The sequence below is a fragment of the Mercenaria mercenaria genome, chromosome 4 (assembly GCF_021730395.1).
Source record: "Mercenaria mercenaria strain notata chromosome 4, MADL_Memer_1, whole genome shotgun sequence".
Taxonomy (NCBI): Eukaryota; Metazoa; Mollusca; class Bivalvia; order Venerida; family Veneridae; genus Mercenaria; species Mercenaria mercenaria.
Genome location: NC_069364.1, coordinates 54,833,572 through 54,846,012, shown reverse-complemented (window position 1 = coordinate 54,846,012; position 12,441 = coordinate 54,833,572). Strand labels below are relative to the sequence as shown.

General features: G+C 36.3%; 1 protein-coding gene across 3 annotated transcripts in view; it reads left to right on the top strand.

Moving 5' to 3' along the window:
- LOC123551774 (transmembrane protein 135-like) overlaps window positions 1–12,037 on the top strand; it is a 146,677-nt gene extending 134,640 nt beyond the window's left edge. For all 3 annotated transcript variants that reach the window (XM_045340968.2, XM_045340966.2, XM_045340967.2), the window contains 5 exons: window positions 1,718–1,885; window positions 2,670–2,810; window positions 3,103–3,201; window positions 6,585–6,652; window positions 7,280–12,037. In XM_045340968.2, coding sequence (XP_045196903.2) covers window positions 1,718–1,885; window positions 2,670–2,810; window positions 3,103–3,201; window positions 6,585–6,652; window positions 7,280–7,394 — 591 coding nt within the window. In that variant the 3' untranslated portion in view covers window positions 7,395–12,037. The remainder of the gene's footprint in view (window positions 1–1,717; window positions 1,886–2,669; window positions 2,811–3,102; window positions 3,202–6,584; window positions 6,653–7,279) is intronic.
- Window positions 12,038–12,441: the final 404 nt, after the last annotated feature.

Here is a 12,441-nt window from a genome sequence, read left to right as displayed (position 1 = left end):
CCTCCCGCGCGGGAGATCACATGTATGTCTCTAGAGGCCATATTTCTCAATGGATCTTCATGAAAAATGGTCAGAATGTTCACTATATGATATCTAGGTCAAGTTTGAAACTGGGTCACGTACGGTCAAAAACTAGGTCAGTAGGTCTGAAAATAGAAAAACTTTGTGACCTCTCTAGAGGCCATATATTTCATGGGATCTTTATGAAAATTGGTCAGAATGTTCATCTTGATGATATTTAGGTCAAGTTCGAAACTGGGTCTCGTGCGGTCAATAACTAGGTTAGTAGATCTAAAAATAGAAAAACCTTGTGACCTCTTTAGAGGCCATATTTTTCAAGAGATCTTCATGAAAATTGGTCAGAATGTTGACCTTGATGATATCTAGTTCAAGTTCGAAACTGGGTTATGTGCGGTCAAAAACTAGGTCAGTAGGTCTAAAAATAGAAAAATCTTGTGATGTCTCTAGAGGCCATATTTCTCAATGGATCTTCATGAAAATTGGTGAAAATGTTTAGCTTGATGATATCTAGGTCAAGTTCGTAACTGGGTCATGTGCGGTCAAAAGCTAGGTCAATAGGTCGAAAAATAGAAAAACCTTGTGACCTCTCTAGAGGCCATATTTTTCAGGAGATCTTCATGAAAATTGATGAGAATGTTCACCTTGATGATATCTAGGTCAAGTTTAAAGGTGGGTCAGATGCCTTCAAAAACTAGGTCGTTAGGTCAAATAATAGAAAAACGTTGTGACCTCTCTAGAGGTCATATTTTTCAATGGATCTTCATGAAAATTGGTCAGAATTTTTTATCTTGATGATATCTAGGTCACATGTGCTCAAAAACTAGGTCACTATGTCAAATAATAGAAATAACTAGGTCATACTCAGTTCAACACTGGGTCATGTTGGGATAGGTGAGCGATTCAGGACCATCATGGTCCTCTTGTTTCTTGAATTGTGTCCCCTTTTACCTAGAATTTAAGGTTAATTTTGATATATTTTCACTATATCTCATTCTGATTGGCTTAGAGCCAAAGGGAAGTAACCTTTTTTTAACTTTTGTACCGAGTTTCTTCCCCTTAAATTCCAGGAATTAGTCTATTTTTAGAAATCCTATCTTTAGATTTTCAATATTTTAGGTATTTTATAACTTTTTTATTATAAGTCCTATGTAAAAAGTAAATACATTTTTCTGTGAAAACATGGGTCGGTAAGACACTTTTTTGTATTCACTTTTAGTGTATCTCTAATATTAGAGATTTAATATATTTACTAGTATTACTATACTAGTATTATACTAGTATTACTTATATGTGGAAGCCCAGGATGAAGTACTCCAAAGACTAAGTATTTTTAAGATTTCTTATGGTTGCCATTCTTCTGTGACAAGACCGTATGGTGGGGGTATGAGTCACTCCTGTGACAGTTCTAGTTTCGTTTAAAATTATTCTGTTTTTGCCTTCAGAAAGGCTGTTGGAGAATTAGACCAGTTATTAACCATGCTTTAACTTTTTTCACAACACAGTTTTATTTCCAAACTGCATGTTTTGTAACATCGTGTTTTGAGCCTTGTGACAAGAATTAGGAAGAAAACTGAAGAAAAATCCGACCTTTGATTAAAGGGAGACAACTATAGTTTGTTCATTGAATACATTTGAAGAAGAGTGATGCTTCATTAAGCAGAAGTATATTGCAATTTTACATTGTTTTATTTTTCAGGGATCTTTACGAATGTTTGGTATAGGTTATGCAGTCCAGGGAGCAATTAAAGTTGTCAGTTCACTGAGTCGTGTGTTCAAACAACCTAAGTCTGTGATAAAGGCTCTAGTCCATAAAAACAACCTTCAACTTGGTGCCTTCTTAGCAAGTTTTGTTGGCATTTATAGAGTAAGTATATATTGTCTGTATCAGTGCTTACTACATTGTCCTACCTAATGAGGTGACCAAACATAAACAGGACTGTAAGGTCGATTGGTTTATTTTGCTGACTTCAATTTCAAATTGATTGCCTCTCTCCTCAGTGGGCCATTATGTGAGGAAGACATCAAGCTGACTTGGGGTAGGATTGTTGTTTACCCTAATACTTCCTTGGCACTCTCTTAATGGTTCTACCCTGGTACTCGCCTATGGTGGTTCAAAACAGTTGCTCACCCATACATGAAATAAAACCATTAGCTACCAGATTGCTAGTCAGTACTAGCAAAGTTCAAACTTTCTCAGGCATAGGGAAATTACTTTCTTGTATTTTCGACACACTTTAGAAAATATTTTGACAGATTCTGAGGTGAACAGTTTTTATAAGTGCTTGCGCCCAAGTTAGAGACTGTGAGGATTGGTCAGATTTCACACTTCTAGGATCTTAACCTTTAAACAGTTTGTTGGGAGTCCAGTTAGACAACTTTGAAAGTTTCATTTTAATGTGTTTTTTTCAATACATCCTTACCAATTAACCACAAACCTAAGTTTTTCTATCAGATTGGTGAAAGAATAGGTAGAATACAAATTTAGACAAGGTTTGTCAGCATCTTTTCCATTAGTCATTATGAAAAATAAGACTAAATAATAGTTTTGAATCATTTTAGGACTACACTTAATGAAAACTTCTTATTAGATTCTATATACCTATACCATCTGTGTCAGATAATGGTCATTTTCCATGTATGTATTATAGGCAGTGAATTGTTTGTTACGCTGGATACGTGAGAAGGATGAAGCATTACACGGGATGGTAGCGGGATTTCTGGCTGGATGGTCGATGTTGTTCTATAAAAGCCAAACTATAGCACTATACACAGCTGCCAAACTAGCAGAGGTAAATATGTGCATGTTTTAACATATCTCATCAATATGTGTTGGTAACACCCTCGTGAAATTATTCCGCAAGTGTATTACGTCATTGTATTGTTTTGATGTGTTGAAATATGGTTCTGCTTTATATTGTTTCTTTTAAGTAAAGGCATATGTAACAAAAACATCATTAGCTTTGCATTTAGATATATGCACTTGTTCTTTTGGGGAAGAATGTTACGCAATATCTCTGCTGTAGAAGTTGTACATATTTCTCTATACAAATAAAATGACCACTAACTATTTCTTCATTTCAGATGTTGTATTTCAAAGGTATAGCCAGTGGGAAGGTGCCATATATACAATGTGCAGATATCATCATCTATAGCATTTCAACTGCCTTAGTCTTCCATGCTGTAAGTTTCTACTTCTGATTACCACTCCTAAAAGTGTATGAATTATTTAAGTTATAGTTTAACTGTACCTATTTAAAAAAAACAGTAATAAGTCTGTCTTATTGATCATAATTATATTGTCCATTTGAACATGCAATTTTAGCTCGACTGTACAAAGTATATGGAGAGCTGTCCTACCCGCCCCGGCATCTGCATCCACACCTTGGTTAAACTTTTGATGCACGTTTACTTTGTCTCCGTTATGACCTGATTAATTTATTTCAAACCCGCCCGCTTAGCTCAGTAGGTAGAGCGTCGGTCTGCGGATCGCGGGGTCGTGAGTTCGTTCCTCGGGCTGGGCGTATGTTCTCCAGGACTATTTGATAAACGACATTGTGTTTGAAATCATTAGTCCTCCACCTCTGATTCATGTGGGGAAGTTGGCAGTTACTTGTGGAGAACAGGTCTGTACTGGTACAGAATCCAGAAACACTGGTTAAGTTAACTGCCCGCCGTTACATGACTGAAATACTGTTGAAAAACGGCGTTAAACCCAAAACAAACAAACTAATTTATTTCAAACTTAAAATAGTTATTCCTCATTATCACCAACATTACATGACACAAGGGCCATAACTCTGGCACCTATATTTCATGAATTGTTCCCCCTTTACTTTTTGGCCGAGTGATTAAGGTCACCGACTTCAAATCACTTGACCCTGATAGATGTCGGCTCGAGTCTCACTTGGGGCCATTTAATTATGTCTCCCCCAGGAGACATATTATTTTTTCCCTGTCCGTCTGTCCGTCCGTCCGTACGTCACACTTCATTTCCGAGCAATAACTGGAGAACCATTTGACCTAGAACCTTCAAACTTCATAGGGTTGTAGGGCTGCTGGAGTAGACGACCCCTATTGTTTTTGGGGTCACTCCGTCAAAGGTCAAGGTCACAGGGGCCTGAACATTGAAAACCATTTCCGATCAATAACTAGAGAACCACTTGACCCCGAATGTTGAAACTTCATAGGATGATTGGTCATGAAGAGTAGATGACCCCTATTGATTTTGGGGTCACTCCGTCAAAGGTCAAGGTAACAGGGGCCTGAACATTGAAAACCATTTCCGATCAATAACTAGAGAACCACTTGACCCCGAATGTTGAAACTTCATAGGATGATTGGTCATGAAGAGTAGATGACCCCTATTGATTTTGGGGTCACTCCGTCAAAGGTCAAGGTCACAGGGGCCTGAACATTGAAAACCATTTCCGATCAGTAACTAGAGAACCACTTGACCCCGAATGTTGAAACTCATAGGATGATTGGTCATGAAGAGTAGATGACCCCTATTGATTTTGGGGTCACTCCGTCAAAGGTCAAGGTCACATGGGCCTGAACATGGAAAACCATTTCCGATCAGTAACTAGAGAACCACTTGACCCCGAATGTTGAAACTCATAGGATGATTGGTCATGAAGAGTAGATGACCCCTATTGATTTTGGGGTCACTCCGTCAAAGGTCAAGGTCACAGGGGCCTGAACATGGAAAACCATTTCCAATCAATAACTAGAGAACCACTTGACCCTGAATGTTGAAACTTCATAGGATGATTGGTCATAAAGAGTAATTGACCCCTATTGATTTTGGGGCCACTCCATCAAAGGTCAAGGTCACAGGGGCCTGAACATGGAAAACCATTTCCGATCAATAACTAGAGAACCACTTGACCCAGAATGTTGAAACTTCATAGGATGATTGTACATGCAAAGTAGATGACCCCTATCGATTTTGGGGTCACTCCATTAAAGGTCAAGGTCACAGGGGCCTGAACATTGAAAACCATTTCCGGTCAATAACTTGAGAACCACTTGACCCAGAATGTTGAAACTTAATAGGATGATTGGTCATGCAGAGTAGATGACCCCTAACGATTTTGGGGTCACTCTGTGAAAGGTCAAGGTCACAGGGGCCCGAACATTGAAAACCATTTCCGGTCAGTAAGTTGAGAACCACTTGACCCAGAATGATGAAACTTCATAGGATGATTAGTCATGCAGAGTAGATGACCCCTAACGATTTTAGGGTCACTCTGTTAAAGGTCAAGGCCACAGGGGCCTGAACATGGAAAACCATTTCCAATCAATAACTTGAGAACCTCTCGACCCAGAATGTTGAAACTTCATAGGATGATTGTTCATGCAGAGTAAATAACCCCTATTGTTTTTGGGGCCACTCCGTTAAAGGTCAAGGTCACAGGGGCCTGAACATTGATAACCAGTTCTGATCAATAACTTGAGAAGCACTTGACCCAGAATGTTGAAACTTCATAGGATGATTGAACATGCAGAGTAGATGGCCCCTATTTATTTTGAGGTCACTTTGATCAAAGGTCAAGGTCACAGGAGCCTGAACAGTGACTTGAGAACCACTAGGCCAGGAGTGTTGAAATTTAGCGGGATGACTGGACATGCCAAGTAGATGATCCCTATTGCAGCCAACCATCAGTGTCTCTTTGATTTTTGCTCCTGACCCCTATTGACTTCTTGCCTATAGGACTTTGCATTGGGGGAGACATGCGCTTTTTTACAAAAGCATTTTCTAGCTCTTCAAGTGAGGAAGCCTTCCAGCTGGCTTATGGAAGGTCGGTGGTTCTACCCAGGTGCCTACTCATGATGAAATACTGCACGGAGGGGCACCTTGGGTCTTCCGCCACCATTAAAGATGGAATGTCGCCATTTGACCTATAATTGTGTTGGTGTGACATTAAACCCAACAAAATAAATAAATGAATGAATTAGAATTTCAGTTTAAAATAATCTCTGTAATTACTTAGTGTAGTTAATTTAAACTTAAAATAGTTGTTCCATAATATTAGCCACATTTTATGACACATGGTGTCATGGTTTCAGAAATATTTCATTAATTATGTCCCTTTTATACTTAATTAATGTTTTGATACACTTTAATTCTATCTCTAATATTACTTCATATACATTTGACTCGGACCTAAACTATTGTCCAATAGCGTCATCCTCATTGGAGTCGTTAAACACTCCAGTGATAGCTTCAGCTTCATCAGATGTGCTTTATTTTTACTATCCAGCACCAAAATAGTCAAGCGCACTGTCTTCTGTGACAGCTTTTGTTTGTTTGTTAAAATTCAAAATGAATTTTGAACTTATCTCAGTTGATCATTTATCAGGAAGGTTGTTCACTTGTAATTTTGAGTGGCTAAACTGTTTATAGAGAAGATTATGATAACTGGAGTTTCTCGGATGTAACCAATACAATAGAAGGATACTGTAGAACTAGGGTTTGAATGACTGTTTCATAGGCAGACAGAGTGTTGCTTCAAAGTGAAGAATTGTTAATGGCTTATTTCATGTCTCTGTTTATTTTGTAGGCTGTTATAGAACCACATAACCTCAGGCCAGCTTATTGGAACTTTCTACTTAGGGTGACAGGAAATAAGTGAGTATTTAACTCGTGTAACTGACATATTGAATGAATTATTTATACAGTTACCCGAGATAATAGTGAAGATGCTCCTTGAGCAAAAGTTGTTGGAGCATTGGGCTCACAGGAACTATTCATGAGGTTCCAAGCTGTTTTGCTTATCTTTACCCTGGTTGGATCTCTCAGAACTCTGGATATGTCAAGCATTTTGCTCAAACGCTTCCAACGTTAAGTGATATGTGTTTTTACTTTATGTTTGTATTATGGTTTTTTTCAAATTTTGCATCTATATAATCCTACCATTAGTTTCAAACTTCATACTCCTTATAAATATTGATATTGACATATAAGAATGTATACTCTTGAAAAGTTTTGTTACTTAAAGGGGACTAATGGATTAGATTTCAGTTGAATGACTTGCCTGTATGTTGGGAATGAGACCACAACTTACCTTTTATTTTATACCACTGGGTATTAAATTCTAAGGTAGCCAGTTGACTTGAGAGGGGTCAGAATTCTGATAAGCTACAGGTATATAGATTTAGAATCAATAAATAATATCGAAATCGCAAAATGTGTCGATTACTAAAAAACTATTCTTCACTCTTGCCTTATATCATACAAATATAATTTTTTTTACAGGTTTGCAACAATGAACAGAAGATTACTGGATCCCTGGGTGCCAGATTGCTCAAAACTATTCCCCGACTTCTGGCCGGACTATGATTTGAGATTCACAAATCTAAGAAAACCATAGAAACTACACCATTCCACTTCATTATGTTGTATTGATTAATCATCAAATATACATGGATTTCATTTTTAACCCTTATCATGCTGGACACGACTGAGTCTGCCTGTGTGACCAGTGTAGATCATGTTCAGCCTGCACATCCATGCAGTCTGATCATGATCTGCACTGTTCGCCCTTCAGTCAGTCTCTTCTTTTAACAGTTAATGGTACTGTCCAAATTCAAAGGTAGACAATTTCATTAAAGAAATTTAGCAGGGTAAGGGTTAAAATGCAGTGAAGTCAAATATTATAAAACTGGTATTTTTTTTGAGACCAGTCAAAGAATGAAAGTTAGCCATTGGTCAGTTTTTAAATTGTGCTCAGAATCAACCAATCGGATGCTAGAGATTTGAGACTGGTCTCATAGTAATATAGCCTTTAAACAAGTTCATAAAAAAAGTGTTAAAACAGTGAAATATGAACACATAAAGTGTGCCAATATTATAATGAAATTTTATACATGCAGTCGAAACTCGTTCGCTCGAACTCAAAGGGACTGGAAAAATTTGACTTATCAGCAGTTGGAGCCATTGAGCATTATACATTATATAGGGATTTTGCCAGCATCTGACCATGAGTTGGAATGAAGTTCAACTGTAATTGAATTTTTATATTTATCATACATATATTAGTCTTGATAAATCAAAACATGTAGCTTCTACAGTTAATAATAGAATTTAGACAGCGTAGTGTGTTGAGTTTTAACAAACTGACAAGTGATTATAAGTGTACTGCTGTTACAGTAATTAATGCTGAATTTTTTTTTATTCAGATGAACAAAAAGTTGTAAGAAACCGACAGTATTTTTAATGATATACTGGTTCGAGTCGTAAATTCGGCCAGGTCGTAAATATTCAGCCACACACTCTAAAGCTTTTTTTTGAGCCAGTTGCTTGAAAATGCATCTGTGTCATCACAAGCGTGTGCGTTAGCAAAAAAGTCGGTAAAAAACAACAAGTTAAGGTGAGTAGAAAAAAAGTTGTCCTGACCTAAAGTTGTGTACTATAAACAGCAAATATTTTGTCTCGCGGGTCGCGTGACGTCATACCCCGCACTTGAATATGCTGAGGCCCGAGGGATTCTGAAGATGTTATAACATGCAAAGAATAGTGCTATTCTAGCTTTAAATGCGTAAAAAAACGGATAAATGAACATCATTAGATTTCTGTGAAATGCGCAGATTAGTCTACGTTATTTTTTCAGGTTGACGTCATTTCCTTTTGAATTACCCGTTTTGGGGCCGTAACTAGTTTACTCTTTGCCACGAAATGCGCATATGTTAAAAAAAATGTTATAACTGCATGTGAGCGCGGGAATCTCTCTGTTAACATACGTTTTCTCTCGCGTTAAAACGCCTCGAAAAGTAACAATTACAGCAGTTTTATACCAGAATGTGTAATAAGCAGTGACGTAAAAGTTAACTACGTCATGCTGATGTGAGAAGACCGGCTGGCGCTTTAAAATTTCTGTTGGCAAATATTTTTCACGAGGTATGCTATTGAAAAAAAATGCAGTTTGTTGAAAAAAGAACGATTTTGATTTAGCATCGATTTATTTCCAAGACAATTTTGAAAATATAACCAACTTGATGTTTAAAGAGTGGCCGAATATTTACAACCTCCAGAAGGTAAAATGTGGAGGCTAAACCTGTCCGATATTTCAAGCGCGGTTTCATTGTTTACTATATTGTTAACGGCTGTTAATGATAACAATCAATGTTGCTTGTGTTAAAGCACATATGGTAGAAATTTTGTACAAATCTGTTGTATAAAGAAAGAAATATTTATGAAAAACCGCAAAAAGTGGCCGAATTTACGACTTGAACCAGTATTGCATGTTTTTGTTTGTATTTAGATTCTCCTTTAAATTACCATACTTTTATACAAATGTAATAATCGGAAATGTCAAGATTAAATGCAAATTTTAAAGTGAAAGTGAAGGGAAAAATTATATTTTATATCAACAGATAAGTTCTTTTTGAATACCATGTATAATTTTACTTGGAGGCATATTTTGTAATATTATGCTTTTATAAAAAGTGCCAAAAGTTGATTAAAATTAACAGTTATATTCAAGATATACCTTATTACATATCTGAGTTTCATTATGCTGACTAGTTAATCATAGCAAATACAAATTCAGGTTGAAAACTATTAACCCTTATCATGTTGGACAGGACTTATTCTGCCTTTGCAACCAGTGTAGATCAAGATCAGCCTGCACATCTATGCAGTCTGATCATGATCTGCACTGTTCGCCAAACAGTATTATTTGGTATGCACCCCTTTAAATAGTTAATGGCACTGACAAAACTGAAAGATGGGCTAGTTCATTATAGAAATTTAGCAGGGTAAGAATTAAACAGTTTCGTTTTTGAGATGAAAGTGAAGTAGATAAATATTTTTTTTTATTTTACAAAAGGGAAGGTGTGTATGTGGGATTGAGATTATTGACCATTCAAGCTACTTTCCACAGGACAACTAAATTTCATTACAGAAAAAAATTGTTCTACTTATACATGGTCAAGAAATTTTGTTTTCAATAGTGAAGCAGTGAAAATTGTTACTTTCAAAGATTTCGATAGAAAATACCCCAAAACCACTAACTGCCATTCATGGCACTTAAGCATTTATAATTTGAGCGGCACCATGTGAAAATCAACATAGTGGCTTTGCGACCAGCATGGATCCAGACCAGCCTGTGCATCCATGCAGTCTGGTCAGGATCCATGCTGTTCGCTTTCAAAGCATATTGCAATTAGAGAAACCATTAGCGAACAGCATGGATCCTGATCAGACTGCGGATGCACAGGCTGGTCTGGATCCATGCTGGTCACAAAGCCACTAGGTTGATTTTCACATGGCTAAAAAGCCACTATGTTGGTTTTCTCATTGCACGGCTCATTTGTTTCTTGATGTAAACTTGTCAAGTCATGAGAAACCCAGAAACAATTAACGATTATGTGGGAAAATATAAACACTTTGTAAAACAAAAATACACAAGCTCAGACATCTTTAATTTCAGTAGTTTCATGTGCAAATGATATTTGGCTGTTTCATGTCTTGCTTGACAGCAAAAATGTCTTGTAAACACTTACATTGAAACAAATGACTTGCTACACTATTCATACATGGACATTTTTGTTCTGTGTTTCACACCATGATTGTATGACATTAAAGCTACCCCTTCTTTTAGTAGGGGCATTCCAAAGACCATTTTGAAGAAGTTCCTAGTTTACTTTTATATTAAAATTCTTCCTCCAAATAACTGGAGCGCTAAATCAAGTTTCACCAAAGGGAGTTTAGCGACTGATCATAGTTTTATATGTAGTAAGAAATATCTGGTGAAATACTCAAGTGTGCAATTGAATTGAATGTGTTTGACAGTACACAATGTAGAAAAAAAAATCTACTTATTTTTTGTATGTGTTAGATTTAGATACTAAAAACAGATGTAACCCCTATGCCATTTGTACTGGAGCAACATCAGTTGTATTAGTGGAAGTAGTACTTATGACTTTGGCTGAAGTCCCATTTAATGAATATAACAAAATTTAGTCATTTGAAGCCTCTTTGCAAACTTTGCTGAAAAATATCTCCAAATAACACCATGTAAGGCTAATTTGGCAGATAGCCTTAAAAAATTTAAAATAAAACAAAATCTTTCCAGCTTATGAGAAAACATGTTGTGAACTACTTTCTGCAAAATTTTATTTGGGGATATTTTTCTGGGATCTTAAAAAGAATCTGCATGGCTAAATTATGTTATTCACAGACTTTGGCTAGTCACACAAACCTTGCACAAAAAGTTTTTTTTGGGGTGGTAGGTATTGACGTCATTTATTAATGTAATATTCAGAACTATCAGATTTCTAAAGTGTTAGTGAATCTGTGAACACCTCACATTGATTTACATCTGTGAACACCTCACATTGATTTACATCTGTGAACACCTCGTATTGATTTACATATGTGAACACCTCACATTGCTTTACATCTGTGAAGAACTCACATTGATTTATATCTGTGAACACCTCCAATTGATTTACCTCATATAATGCAGTTCAGAATTATTTTAACTTCAATTCAGATATCCCATCAAAATCTGCTGATCAGACTTGTTGTTCCTGTCATGTTTTTAGCACCCTGTTATCAGCATTGTGTTGCTGTAATCCTGTTGTTAACATCATGTTATTCTAATTCTGTTATCATCATGTAGCCCCATCCTCTTGATATATCTTGATATTCACAACTTCTGTTGTTACATATACAAATGTATATATATTGATGAAGGACCAACTTCATGTCCTATACCAGCTTTTGTGTTTAAATATCATGAGAAATGTATGTTTTAATCATGTATAATTACTTTAAATGTAATAACAAAAGTGAGGTGATGAATTGTAATTCCATATAGAAAATGTTGTGGCAAAAGATAGCTAAATTGTTCATGATGGTTAATTGTAATGAATGCTCTATTAAATCTGTTTGTATCGTCTTTACCAGTAGGTGTTTTAGTTTACCTCCATAATAAGAGGGCCACAATCAGTTGTTTTTGATACATGACAATATTTATATAAATGAAATAAATGAGCTGTGATTTGCCAATGCCTTGTTTTGTCTTTCTCATTGCTGTCTGTTGTAGCAAGACGAGATCGAGGGATAAAGTTATTTTCCTCCATCTTAGTCCCCAGATAGAAGCACTGTGTCCTTATTCATCAATGTTGTCAGTTTGAAACTTAGATTTTAAAATCCTTAAACTTCTATTTGCCCAACATTTGTAAATTTTATATGTATTTCCATGAAACCTGGCATAAATATAGTTTATGCTATAACAAACAGCTGTGCAAATAATACATTAGAAAGGGAAATAAACACTTTTAACAAACTTGAGAAAAGGCCATTCAAAGCTGTAACAGACTAAATTTGGTGAATATACAAGAAGTTGTTCTTTTTTAGCTCTGTTGGCCCCTGTAAGAGGTCGAGCAGAATTTTTTGAACCACAGCTATTT